This window comes from Hemitrygon akajei, chromosome 29 (assembly GCF_048418815.1).
Source record: "Hemitrygon akajei chromosome 29, sHemAka1.3, whole genome shotgun sequence".
NCBI lineage: Eukaryota > Metazoa > Chordata > Chondrichthyes > Myliobatiformes > Dasyatidae > Hemitrygon > Hemitrygon akajei.
The window spans coordinates 50,839,499-50,854,800 of NC_133152.1; the positions used below are offsets into that span (position 1 = coordinate 50,839,499).

The 15,302-nt window shown below is 39.5% G+C and overlaps 1 protein-coding gene across 2 annotated transcripts in view; it reads left to right on the plus strand.

The window, feature by feature from the left end:
- Positions 1-15,302, plus strand: part of LOC140718521 (uncharacterized) — a 182,864-nt gene that overhangs the window by 26,588 nt on the left and 140,974 nt on the right. For both annotated transcript variants that reach the window (XM_073032474.1, XM_073032475.1), the window contains exons 7-8: positions 1,719-1,862; positions 6,075-6,168. In XM_073032474.1, coding sequence (XP_072888575.1) covers positions 1,719-1,862; positions 6,075-6,168 — 238 coding nt within the window. The remainder of the gene's footprint in view (positions 1-1,718; positions 1,863-6,074; positions 6,169-15,302) is intronic.

The window sequence follows — 15,302 nt, forward strand, 5'->3', positions numbered from 1 at the left end:
GTCTCTGAAAGGCAGTGTTCATTATTAAGGACCGCCAGCACCCAGGGCATGCCCTTTTCTCACTGTTACCATCAGATAAGACGTACAGAAGCCTGAAGGCACACACTCAGCGATTCAGGATCAGCTTCTTCCCCTCTGCCATCCGACTCCAAAATGGACATTGAACCCGTGAACACTACCTCACTTTTTTAATATATATTCTGTTTTTGCACAATTTTTAATCTATTCAATATAAACATACTGTAATTGATTTATTTATTTATTATTGTATTTTCTTCTTTTTTGTCTATATTATGTATTGCATTGAACTGCTTCTGCTAAGTTAACAAATTTCATGATACATGCCAGTGATAATAAATCTGATTCTAATTCTTCTGAATAGTGGGAAGTTCACATGCGCTGGGCTGTCCGCACCACTCTCTGCAGAGTCCTGCGATTGCGGGAAGTACAGTTCCCATACCAGGCAGTGATGTAGCCAGTCAGGATGCTCTCAATTCTGCCCCTGTAGAAAGTCCTTAGGATCTGTGGACTCGCGCAAAACTTCTTCAACTGTCTGAAGTGAAAGAGGTGCTGTTGTGCTGTTTTCACCACACAGCCAGTACGTACAGGGGTTAAAGAAGCCATCTTTGTCAAATTGAAAAACCCATCCCTGAACAGAGGGCGTATGACACCACCTAGTAACTACTTACAATACAGTCCTAACATCTCTACCCTGGCATCTCCACATTTCACACCTCCATTTGTGCAAGGCAAAGACTAATGACCCTCTTTTGAACTCTACAAATCTTAACAACTCTTGTGTGATTGCTATACCTTTAAACAACTCACAGAGTTTATAAGCTAGAAAACTACCACAATGGAATAGAACTGAAGAAGCCTCTCAGATGAGTGGTGAAACGTTTTCTAGACAACACAGCAAATCCAATTCCTTGATTTACTACTGCTTGGTAATCAGGTTTATTATCATTAGCATTTGTTGTGAAAACTGTTGTTATGCAGCTGCTGAATATTTATAGCAATTCCTGTTTTTATGTTAATTTTCCAACATCTGCAACCTTTGGAATAAGCTGCTTCAGATACAAAGCAGGTTGTAGTGTGAGTTAATGAGAGGATATGGATAGGCTAACTGTATGGGTGACATGGTAAGTGGAATATAAAGTTATTAATCGTCTTTGATTAATAGAAGAATGGAATGTATTTTATCTTGAGACTTACCTGGGATGTGTACATATGTGGTGTCTTGGCCAAAAGATGGACATATTTTTAATCGAGGTAGGACAACAAGAATTCCTGGAATAAGGAATTGTCTTATGAGGAAGGATTAACAGGGCCCATATTATTCTAGAATTTAGAAGGAGAGTGAGAGATGATTATACAACACTTTAAAGATTCTTATTGGGACTAACAGGAATAACATTTTCCCTTGCTGGGATACGTGGAACATGCGGGCACAATCTCAGTGTAAGAACACAGCTACTTTGAGAGACTCACTAGCTGTGCGTGTTTAAGATCAAGAGTTATATATTTTTATATTTTTGATTGATGTGAGGTTACTACAAGAGAGAGGTGCTGAGATACAAGATCTTTTTGAATGGCAGAGCAGGCACTAGGGGTTCAGCAACCAAATCCCGATTCAGTTTCATATCTTCTGTCTAAGTTGAAACAGAAGCAGTTTATTGTAATTCAACATTGACGTCATGTGTGTTTTCTGTTTACAGAGCGGGGACTTCAAATTAAACAACCATGTACTGCCACTCGCAATACGATATGTGAGCCCAGGGAAGGGTATTATTGCATTGATGGTTGTCAGATGGCCAGAAAGCACACAGAATGCCCACCTGGTGAAGGAGTTAAAGAGAACGGTAGGTTGATGGAGTGTCGTTACTAAGTGCTGTGCCCTGGGCAGGACAGGGGAAATTGAAATCACTGGCACCAACTGGAGTTTGCTGTGAGGATGGCTGCCTGAGGCCCCCTACTGGCAACGGCAGCTTGCTGTTAGTTCTTTGAGTGTAACTGGAATGGTCTTTGGATTTGTATTTTAAGAAGCTAATTCATCCCACTTCCCATTTTACCCACTATTGGCCAGGCTTGAGTTTTAGCCACCGAGCCTGAGGCCTCAGTCGATCAGAGTTGACCATGAATATTGTGTCCTAGCTGTCTAGGTATACAAGCCTGGGCAGTACAACATGGAGAGCAAGCTGTTGTCCATGTAGCAAGCTCCCCATCTCCATGTATCTGATGAATCTAAAGGAGTGGCGGAGATTGATACGGTTTGGTACCAGCAGCATCACAGGAGTTGCCAGTCAGCATTGAACTTAATGTTGGACTGCCCTAAGTGCTCCAGCTCTGGATTTACTCCCGAAGCCTTCCCCATGACTGGGTATGGTCACAAAGCAGTGGAAGCTTGAGATCAGAGTTTTCCTTCTCCTAGATGAGCTGCCAGTCTCGGCTGACTAGCCCCATCTGCTCTAAGCGACTGGATTTAAATTGCCTATAACCTGCCTTTGCACCTTCTGTTAGTAGAAACAGTTCTGCTAGTTTTAGTAACTAAATCACAAGTGAAGGCCAGGAGCTAGACTTGGTTTTCAGAGGCTTTTTGGTTCACACAGCATTGGGAGCATTTAATAGGTAGTGGGAGTTTGTCCCCATTACCACCCCTGGCTATAACAACCTTAGGGAACCAACCTTCAGCCTCTATTGCCCATCTTATTGCATGACTGCGTGCTCCTGACCACAGAAAGTCTGAGGTTCTACTCCAGTTCTTTGTTAAACAGCTTGATGTAAGACCATAAGACATAAGAGGTAAAAGCAGAATTAGGCCATTTGGCCGAGCGGGTCTGCTCCACTATTCCATCATGGTTGATTTATTATCCCATTCTCCTGCCTTCTCCCTGTAGCTTTCAATGCCCTTACTAAACAAAGACCTATTAAATATACCCAATGACTTGGCCTCCAGAGCCATCTGTGACAATGAATTCCATGGATTTACCACCCTCTGGCTAAATAAATTCCTCCTCATCTCTGATATCATTAGTATTTTGGTATTGCTTTATCTGGCCTCTTCTCATGCTGCTGTTCCAAAGTGTGAGCAAATTCTTCAGCTGACAGAGGCCCACACACTAATCCACCATGGAGTTTGTGGCAGTTGGATGCAGACCATTTTATTTGCCATGGGAATTCACCTCTGTCCTTATATTCGGTGTCTACATTCCCCCCAGCGCTAATGCTAAGGAGGCGCTCTGTGAACTGTACGGGGCTATTAGCGAACTGCAGAAGGCACACCCTGATGGTCCGTTTATTGTTGCCGGTGATTTTAACCATGCGAATCTTAAGTCAGTACTCCCTAAATTTCATCAGTATGTGGACTTTGCAACGAGGAGGGAGAACGCATTGGACCTGGTTTACACAAACATCCCTGACACGTACCGGGCAGAGCCCCACCCCCACCTCAGATACTCAGATCACATCTCTGTTATGCTAATCCCAGCATACAGACCGCTCGTCAGGCGCTCCAGACCAGTTCAGAAGCAGGTGAAAACCTGGCCAGCAGGAGCTATCTCTGCTCTTCAAGACTGCTTTGAGCACACTGACTGGCACATGTTCAGGGAGGCTGCAACCGATGGCGACTCTACCAACTTAGAGGAGTACACAGCATCAATGACCAACTACATCAGCAAGTGCATTGATGATGTTACTCTGTCCAAGACCATCACTATACGTGCCAACCAGAAGCCATGGATGACCGCAGAGGTGTGTGTGCTGCTGAGGACCCGTGATTCCGCCTTCAGATCAGGCGACAAGGCAGCTTTAACAACAGCAAGGACCAAACTGTCCCGAGCCATCAGAGGGGCAAAGCGTGCACGTGCCCAGCTAATCCACAGTTACTTCCAGGACAGCGGTGACACGTGGTGCATGTGGAAGGGCATCCAGGACATCACCGAATACAAGACAACATCACCTGACTGTGCAGGTGATGCCTCCCTCCCAAATGCGCTGAATAACTTCTACGCCCGGTTTGAGACGGAAAATGACGTGGCGGCGAGGAAGTCCACCCCTCCTACGAATGGCCAGGTGTTGTGTTTCTCCATGGCTGACATGAGAAGAACCCTGTGCAGGGTCAACCCACGGAAGGCTGCTGGACCAGACAACATCCCTGGTAGAGTGCTCAGAGGATGTGCAAACCAGCTAGCAGATGTTCTCACTGACATCTTCAACATCTCCCTGAGCAGCGCCACCATTCCAACGTGCTTCAAGGCTGCCATCATTGTCCCCGTGCCAAAGAAGTCTTCAGTGTCCTGCCTAAATGACTACCGTCCCATTGCACTTACATCCATCATCATGAAGTGTTTCGAGAGGCTTGTCATGAGGCATATCAAGACCCTGCTGCCCCCCTCACTGGACCCCCTGCAGTTTGCATACCGTCCCAACCGCTCAACAGATGACGCCATTGCCACCACCCTCCACCTGGCCCTAACCCACCTGGACAAAAAAGACACATACGTTCGGATGCTGTTCATAGACTTCAGTTCAGCATTCAACACAATCATCCCTCAGAAACTGATTGGAAAGCTGAGCCTATTGGGTCTGAACACCTCCCTCTGCTGCAACTGGATCCTAGACTTCCTGACTGGGAGACCTCTGTCAGTCCAGATCGGGAGCAGCATCTTCAACACCATCACACTGAGCACGGGGCTCCCTAGGGCTGTGTGCTCAGTCCACCGCTGTTCACTCTGCTGACCCACGACTGTGCTGCAACACACAGCTCGAACCACATCATCAAGTTCGCCGATGACACGACTGTGGTGGGTCTCATCACCAAGAACGACGAGTCAGCTTACAGAGAGGAGGTGCAGCGGCTAACGGACTGGTGCAGAGCCAACAACCTGTCTCTTAATGTGAACAAAACAAAAGAGATGGTTGTTGACTTCAGGAGGGCACAGAGCGACCACTCCCCACTGAACATCGACGGCTCCTCAGTAGAGATCGTAAAGAGCACCAAATTTCTTGGTGTTCACCTGATGGAGAATCTCATCTGGTCCCTCAACACCAGCTCCATAGCAAAGAAAGCCCAGCAGCATCTCTACTTTTTGCGAAGGCTGAGGAAAGTCTATCTCCCACCGCCCATCTTCATCACATTCTACAGAGGTTGTATTGAGAGCATCTTGAGCAGCTGCATCACTGCCTGGTTCGGAAATTGCACCAACTCGGATCGCAAGACCCTGCAGCGGAGAGTGAGGTCAGCTGAGAAGATCATCGGGGTCTCTCTTCCCGCCATCACGGATATTTACACTACACACTGCATCCGCAAAGGAAACAGCATTATGAAGGACCCCATGCACCCCTCGTACAATCTCTTCTCCCTCCTGCCATCTGGGAAAAGGCTCCAAAGCATTCGGGCTCGCACGACCAGACTATATAAGTTTCTTCCCCCCAAGCTATCAGACTCCTCAATACCCGAAGCCTGGACTGACACCTTGCCCTACTGTCCTGTTTATTATTTATTGTAATGCTGGTACTGTTTTTGTGCACTTTATGCAGTCCAATGTAGGTCTGTAGTCTAGTATAGCTTTCTCTGTTTCTTTTTATTACATAGTTCAATCTAGTTTTTTGTACTGTGTCGTGTAAACCATGGTCCTGAAGACCATTGTCTCATTTTTACTATGCACTGTACCAGCAGTTATGGTTGAAATGACAATAAAAGTTGACGACTTGACTTGAAATGAAAACACTATAAACTCCTTTCCTGTGCTGCTCGGAGTTGGGAGTGTTATTTGTACAGTGGTGTGACCGAGAAGCTTGGGTATTTTTCCAGACCCTAGTAATTGACTGAAGGTATTTGTGGATGTTAAAACAGGTTCAAAAATTCTGTTCTTAAACACTGAGAACTACTCAGTGAAGTGGATTCTTTGATATTTTCAACATGCTGCAGGTGACAACTTCATAACAGTTGAAAGTGGAATTGCACATTTATTTAACTATTTGAAGAGGAATGTGGAAAGAAGTAACAAGATCTCTCTGACACTGGTATTACAGCTTTATAAGTTACCCACAATAACATTAATTGTGTGTTTTAGGAACACCTTTCAATGATACAGTGTGTGAGAAATGTCCTGACGGAACATTTTCAAGGGAAGCTTCAACAACTGAAGAGTGTAAGAGCTGGACAGTGTAAGTACCTCAGACTCCACGGTATCCATGTTCAGAAAGTACCACCTCTTGTTAATTTTTCTCAATACCTCCTTTCTTTTTGCCCCAAACCACCAGGGAAGAGGCGACACAGCGACCATGCCAGGACCACTAGACTCAAGAACAGTTACTTCCCCCAAGCTGTCAGTCTGATCAACACCTCTCCACATTAACCCAACCCACCACTCCCCACACTACTACATACACGTCACCCAGCATCACTTTATGTACATATAATCAGTCTGTGTGTGTAACAGTTACTTGTACATTGTGTTTTGTAGGATTGCTTTTATATTTATATTTATTGTGTTTTTATTTCTTTATTATGTTCTTTAAGAACGTAAGACGTAAGAGGAGAATTAGATAAATCGGTCTATCAAGTCTGCTCTTCCAGTCAGTCATGGCTGATTTATTATCCCCTGCAACCCAATTCTCCCCAAGACCTACCACATGACCATAAGGCATTGGGGCAGAATTTATGCCTTTTTTTTCCAAGCTATTTCGAATCTGGAGTAACAATCATTTTATTCTCCTTTCACAAACGAGAAAATCTGCAGATGCTGGAACTCTAAGCAACGCACAAAATGCTGGAGAAACTCAGCAGGCCAGGTAGCATCTATAGAAAAGAGTATATGCGATGTTTCAGGCCGAGACCCTTCAGCAGGACTGGAGAAACAAAGACCTCCTTCACATTTGTGCACTAAAGAATGACAATAAGCCATTTTTATTTATTTACTGAAGTACAGCGTGGAGTAGACCCTTCTGGCCCTTTGAGCTGCCCTGCCCAACAATTTCCTATTTAATCCCAGCCTAATCACGGGACAACTTGTAATGATCAATGAACCTATCAACCGATACATCTTTGGACTGCGGGAAGAAACCAGAGCACTCGGAGGAAAGCTCCGCAGTCACGGGAAGATCGTACAAACTCCTAACTGTCAGCTCAGGAATTGATCCCGAGTTGCCCCAACCTCAATCATGAATCTTTCACAATCTGCCTTTCAGAAACAATTAATCATTTACACTAATGTACTGTTAACAAGTTAGAACCTGGTTGAAAACACTCTTCTATGTTTCTCACTTCTTTAATTAGAGGGAACTAAAGAAACTGCCTGGCCCTTTGATGTACATTTGGAAAGTATTTCACTCCTTTTGCCTTGTCCTGGGTGGCAGATCTTTCAGTGAATTGTCTCATTGTCTGGATCTTCCTTTCTGTATCCCAAATGTAAGTCTCTCATTTCAGGAATAACTGGGAGCTTTTGTACTTAGGCAGCAACTCCCAGATGAAAAAAATTAGCAGACTCATTTAATTTGGAGAGTGTGGTGTTCCTTACAGGTCTGCAAAAGATGAGAAGTACTTTTCTTCATCCTTATGTAACCACACTACGGAAACAATGCTGCTCTGTCTTTCTACTAATTGTGTTCATTCCAGTAAACCCTGTGTGTAATCTGTTTAATTGATGTTTTAGAACATAGAATAGTACAGCACATTACAGGCCCTTCGGCTTTTTTATTGTGAATTTGGTGTCTCTGATGCTCCGTGTCTGTGAAGCTATTGCGAGTAAGTTTTACATTGTACTTGTCATAGACACTGAGTGGCCACTTTATTCCAGTACCTCTTTGCCTAATGACGACACCACTGAGTGTATGGTCGTGGTTTTCTGCGGCTCTATCCCATCTACTTCAAGGTTGGATGTGTTGATTATTCAGCGATGCTCCCCTGCACATCACTGTAGTAAAACATGGTTAATTGAGTTTCTGTCAGCGTGAACCAGTCTGGCCTTTCTCCTCTGATCTCTCTCACAAGATGTTTTTTGCCCACAGAACTGCCACTCAGTGGATTTTTTTTTTTGTTTTTCACACTATTCTCTGTGAACTCTAGAGACTGATTTGCATAAAAATCCCAAGAGATTGACAATTTCTGAGATGTTCAAATCACCCCGCCTGATACCAACAATCACTCCATGGTGAAAGTCACTTGGGTGACATTTCTTCATCGTTCTTCCCCATTCTGAGGTTTGGTCTGAACGGCAACTGAACCTCTTGACCTTGTCTGCATGCTTTTAGGCGTTCAGTTGCTGCCGTATGATTGTATATATAACAGCATAATATATTACCTATTTGATTTTGACATTATATACTTTGTTTTTACTATTGCTGTTTATATGTCTTTTATGTTATCTGCTTGTTAAACTCCTCTTTCAATTTGTATATTCTTTATTTGAAAATCAATAAAAAAGATTGAAAATTGAAATGAAATGAAAGTGTGCTGACGGGCTGAATTCCAGCCTGGTATGAGAACACCAATGCCGTTGAGTGGAAAATCCTACAAAAGGTAGTGGATTCAGCCCAGTACATCACGAGTAAAACCCTCCCAACAATTCAGCACATCCACATGAATCGTCGTCACAGGAAAGCAGCATCTATCATCAAAGATCCTCACCACCCAGGCCATTCTCTTTTCTCGCTGCTGTAGGTGTACAGATGTAGTTGAAAGTTCAAAGTAAAATTTATTATCAGGGTACATATATGTCACCACATACAACCCCGAAATTCTTTTGTGGGCATACTGAGCAAATCTACAGACTGTAGCTGTAACTAACTGTAAACATCAGGAATTGTTAACAAAGTGTGCAAATGTAGATATAAATAAATACCAATAAATAATGAGCATGACGTAACAAGATAAAAGAGTCCTTAACTGAGTGTAACTATCCTCTTCTGTCCAAGAGCCTGATGGTTGAGGGGTGGTAACTGTTGTTGAACCTGGTGGTGTGAGCCCTGAGGCTCTTGTACCTTCTACCTGATGGCAGCAGCGAGAAAAGAGAATGGCCTGGGTGGTGAGGATCTTTGATGATAGATGCTGCTTTCCTGTGACGACGATTCATGTGGATGTGCTGAATTGTTGGGAGGGTTTTACTTGTGATGTACTGGGCTGAATCCACTACCTTTTGTAGGATTTTCCACTCAACGGCTTTGGTGTTCTCATACCAGGCCGGAATTCAGCCCGTCAGCACACTTTCATTTCATTTCATTTTTCAATCTTTTTTATTGATTTTCAAATAAAGAATATACAAATCGAAAGAGGAGTTTAACAAGCAGATAACATAAAAGACATATAAACAGCAATAGTAAAAACAGAAAGTATATAATGTCAAAATCAAATAGGTAATATATTATGCTGTTATATACACAATGGTCAAAAAGAAACTACAACTCCTCATAGCAATAGTAAAAAAAGATTGGAAATTTTATTGATAAAGAAAGAAAAACCCCACTAACTAAACTGAAACAAAAAAAAAAGAGAAAGAAAAAGAAAGATTGGGCAGTCCAATTGAGGATAAACTTTAAAAAGAGAGAAAAAAAAACACATCCTTCCAGTCATCTCCGAACCTTCATGGATAAGGATTTTCTCCAGAGAATAAAGAAAAATAAATAACTAAATAAAGATGAACTAAATCATTGAAAATATTGAATAAAGGGTCGCCAGACTTGTTCAAAATCAAAGGATGTATCAAATGTCCGGCTTCTAATTTTCTCCAAACTTAGACATGACATGATGGAAGAGAGCCAATAAAAAACAGTAGGCAGGTGAGATTCTTTCCAGTGTAACAAAATAGCTCTCCTAGCCAGTAAAGTTGAAAAAGCTATCACATGTTGAGCGGAAGCAGACACTTTGCTTGCTTCCTCTGGGAAAATCCCAAAAATTGCTGTAAGTGGATTAGGTTGAACATCCATATCTATAACTTTAGATAATATTCCAAACACATCCCTCCAAAAATTATTTAAACTTACACATGACCAAAACATATGGGTTAGAGTAGCCACTTCTGCGTTACATCTGTAACAAATAGGGCATATATTAGGAAAAATATGCACCAATTTATCTTTGGACATATGGGCCCTGTGGACTATCTTAAACTGAATTAAAATATGGCGTGCACAGATAGATGAATTATTGACTAAATAATAAATTTTACTCCATTGATTATCTGAAAGTGAATGTTGAAGTTCTACTTCCCAGGTGCGTTGAACCCTATCATTAGGCGACATACGAGCATTCATTAACTGTTTATAAATGATAGCTATTAATCGTTTTTGAAAAGGTTTAAACTGAAAAATAACATAAGACAAATTTAAAGAGCAGGCCAAGGGCTAATTTGGTAAAAAATCACGTAAAAAATTCCTAACCTGTAAATATCTGAAAAAAATGTGTATTAGAGATATCATATTTATCCATTAACTGTGAAAAAGACATTAAACAGTCTTGTAAAAACAAATCTAAAAAAGTTTTTATTCCCTTAATTTTCCATGTTAGAAAAGCCTTATCCAAAGTTGATGGTTTAAAAAAGAAATTAGAATAAATATTACTAGAAAATAAAAAATCATTTAATCAAAAAATCTACGAAATTGAAACCAAATTTTTAAAGTATGTTTAACAATAGGGTTAAGAGCTTGTCTACCTATTCTGGAGAGCGAAAACGGAAGAGGAACTCCTAATAAAGAAGCTAACGAAAACCCCACTACTGAATTTGGTCATCTATATCATAAATCCAAACAGTAATATAACGAATATTAATTGCCCAATAATAAAATCTAAAGGTTGATAAAGCCAGTCCTCCATCTTTTTTGATTTTTGCAATAAAAGTTTATTCACTCTAGAGCTTTTATTATTCCAAACATAAGACAAAATCAGAGAATCTATTTTATCAAAAAATGTTTTTGGAACAAAAGAGGGAACTGCTTGAAATATATATAAAAATTTCAGTAGAATAACCATTTTTATAGCATTTATTCGACCTATCAATGACATCGACATAGGTGACCATTTGGAAAGCGCTTGCTGAGTATATTCAACTAAAGGGAAGAAATTATACCTATATAGGTCTTTAAAATTTTTTGTAATTTTGATACCAAGGTAAGTAAAATGGTTTTTGGCAATATTAAAAGGTATTTAATCATAATAATCAACATAATTATTAATAGGAAATAATTCACTTTTATGTAAATTAAGTTTATATCCAGAAAAAGTACCAAATTCCATAAATATAGATAACATAGAAGGAATAGATTTCTTAGGATTTGAAATGTAAACTAATAAACCATCTGCGTATAACGAAACTTTATGTAATTTATCCCCTCTCCTAATACCCTGCACAGAATTAGAATCCCTAAGAGCAATAGCAAGTGGTTCTAAAGCCAAATTAAATAATAAAGGACTAAGAGGACAGCCCTGACAGGTACCTCTATATAATCTAAAGTAAGGAGACTTTTGATTGTTAGAACCACAGCTACTGGGGCATGATAAATCAATTTAATCTAGGAAATAAATCCTAGACCAAAATTGAACCTTTTCAAAACCTGAAATAGATAAAGCCACTCCACCCTATCAAAGGCTTTCTCTGCATCCAAAGATACAATACATTCAGATTCTTTGGCTGAGGGGGAATAAATGATATTTAATAATCTTCGAATATTAAAATGTGAGTACCTATTTTTAATAAATCCTGATTTATCGTTTGAGATAACATTAGGCAAGATACTCTCAAGCCTATTTGCTAGAGTCTTAGAGAGGATTTTAAAATCTACATTCAGTAAAGAAATAGGTCTATAGGATACACATTCCAGTGGGTCTTTTCCTTTTTTTGGAATCAATGAAATTAGTGCTTCATAAAAAGTTTTAGGAAGTTTCCCAGAGGATGTAGAATCGGTGAACGTTTGAAGAAGATGTGGTATAAGCATTTTATAAAAGGTCTTATAAAATTCTACCGTATAACCATCAGGTCCCAGAGCTTTACCTAAATGCATAGAGGATATAGCCTTGGCTATCTCCTCTTGTTTAATAGGTGCATCTAACATATCAGCATCTTGAATCGAAATTTGAGGTATGTTTAACCTTTGCAAAAATCTATTCATAGTAATATTACTATCAGAGAATTCAGATTTATAAAGATTAGAATAAAAGTCCATAAATATCTTATTAATTTCATAAGGATCTAAAGTTTCTGTTCTATCTGGTCGGCGAATCTTTAAAATCTGTCTTCTGAGCATCCCAGCCTTTAACTGACCCGCTAAAAGTTTAGCAGATTTTTCCCCATGTATATAAAATAAACTTCTAGATTTAAAAATTTGCTGTTCAATGGGTAGGGTCAGAAGTAAATCATACTGTGATTGAAGTTCGACCCTTTCTTTATATAGGTCTTCAGTAGGTTTAACTGAATATGCTTTATCTATCTGTTTAATTTTATTAATAAGCACTGACAATTCCGCTTTAGTTTTCTTTCTCAAGGCTGCTGATTATGAGATTATCTGTCCCCTAAGAAAAGATTTCAAGGTGTCCCATATAACCAGATTTGACATTCCTTCAGTTGTATTAAATTCAAAAAATATAGAAATTTGCTCCTTAATAAAATTAACAAAAGCTGGATCCCGTAACAATACGGGGTTCAATCTCCACTGTGAGATTTTCAAAAATCTATCCGGAAGCTTAAGATTTAACTTTAAAGGCACGTGATCTGAAAGCGCAATGGTGTCATACGCACATTCAACAACGGAATTTAACAGGCGTGTATCTAAAAAAAAAGTAATCAATTCGAGAATATTTGTGATGGACGTGTGAGAAAAGAGAAATCTTTATCATTAGGGTGTTTACATCTCCAAATATCGACAAGGCCATATTCTAATAAAAAAGAGTTAATACAAGCTGCCGCTTTATTAGGAAGCGACGGATTGGTTGATGACCTGTCAATCGCCGGATTTAAGCAACAATTAAAGTCACCACCCATGATCAGCTTATATTCATTGAGATTCGGTAACTCTGAAAAAAGTTTCTTTAAAAAAATCAGAATTATCTACATTAGGTGCGTATACACACACCAGAGCTACCTTTTGCTCGCATAATAAACCAGTAACAATTAAATATCTTCCAATCAAATCAGTAGTAGTATTAAGGTGTACAAAAGGGATTTTGGGACTAAGAAATATAGAAACGCATCTTGTTTTACTATCCGACAGCAAGTGAAATAAAGGCTCTTCCAAATGCGGAAAAATCTATCCTCATCCTGTTTTCGTATATGATTTTCTTGCGCAAAAATAATACCAGCATTAAGTGTTTTTAATTTCTTAAAAATCTTTTTACGCTTAATGGGGTGGTTGACACCATTCCAATTCCAAGATATTATATTAATTTTATTAACATCCATGTTTAAAATTGAGTTTAATATTATATAAAAGAAATGTTACGCAAGTACAGATTAAACCAAAAGGCGCAGGTACAACCAGAAGGAGTGACGCATTTATGAAAGAGAAATCCATCAAAAGAACTGCCCAATCAAGAAAAGAACCTACTCTAATAGACCCTCCCCCCTCCCAACAGATAGAAATGAAGGAACCGATAGGCTGGTCCCATGCTAACTAATAACCTTTGACCCTGTTCTCCATCTTGCAGCTCCATATATAAAAAAAGCAAAAATCCCACAGAAAATAGCCATAATAAAAGGCACAAACAGAGTTCAACTACTATAATGTTGTGTCTAACATTAATAAAAACATAATCAACAATGGCCATCTTAGAATCATCTAAAGTAGCTTAAACACATATTCAAAAGAAGGAATAAATCCAAGCAAATAATGTTACAAACAATATTCTTCCTCTCGGAAAAAAAAGTGAGTATATATATATATATATATATATATATATATAACAGACCTAAAGCTATAAGTACTGAAACAAATAAAAGAAATAAAAAGATTAATACACAACAGGTCCTACACGGACCACTAAAGTACAATACTATAAAGGTTCCCTACAAAACAGTTATATATGTACTAATTATTAATAAGGTAAAAAAAATTAAATCAACCATGTCCCATACCAAAGAATAAGATATAGCATGTACTTAACGCAAAAGCTCCATAAGCAACTCATACAGCAGATACTTCAAAATTGCCTATTGAATAATCGGTGTAACCTTAGTATTTTATTCAGTAGGGTTAACTTTAAGGTTTTTAATATACTCCCATCCCTCCTGAGGAGAGTAGATTTCTCAATGATTGAGATTTTTCAGGAAAAATTATCAGCTTTGCTGCAAAGCGAAGGGAGGGATTTAAATCTAATTTATACATTTCACTCATAATGTCTCGATATTTCTTTCTTTCGGCAAAGATTTCGGGAGGATAATCTTCAACTATACGAATCTGTGTTGAATTAAAGAATAATTTCCGTTTCTTTCTGGCTTCTCGAAGAATAGCTTCTTTAGTTGTATAATAATGCAAAGAAAGTACAACTGCTCGAGGACGTAATTCGGCTGAACGCCAAGAGAATGGAATTCTGTGAGCTCTGTCGATTAAGGGGTTAGATTTGAGGGTCTCATTGAAAAGTGAGTACAGCATATCTGAAAAGAATTTTAACAGATCGCCAGCTTCAGTATTTTCAGGCAGTCCCAGAATACGCAGATTCCTCCAACGCCCTCTACTATCTAAATCAACCATTCTTTTCTTCGTTTTAGATAGTTTCGAGGTAATTTCATTGATTTTCTTTTCCATTGACGATATCTTCATTCCTTGATCTTTAATAGTTTGCTTGAATAGATCATGCTCACTCTCGATTCGGTTTGTAGTCTGCTGAAGTGTTTGAAGTTGAGAGTCCAAGTTTTTCGGAGAGTCTTGAATCGTAGAAATAGCTTTTTCGAGCTTCCTGTTTGAACCGGTCAGCTTATCAATTTTAATATTAAGCGATCCGAATTCCGACTTCATGTCTTGTATTGAAGAAAATATTCCCGCTAGTGTAACAGATTACTCCGTTTTCTTGGTTTGTTCCATTTCAGGGAAAGTCTTGCCGCTTCTCAATTCAATACCAGAACGACTTTTTTCGGCCATTGTAATTAAGTCGTAAATCCTTCAGTAGAAATAATAAATCCTTCAGTAGAAGTAGTAAGTCATCAAAACTAAAAGGGATCTGTTAGTGGGATATAAAATATATTAAAAGAGAGAGAGCCACTAGAAATGTGACCTACTCCATATGCTGCAAAATGGAGAATCCCCAGCACACTTTCCACCACACATAAGTTCGCCAAGGTTTTTGATGACACGCTGAAACTCTGCAGACTCCTGAGGAA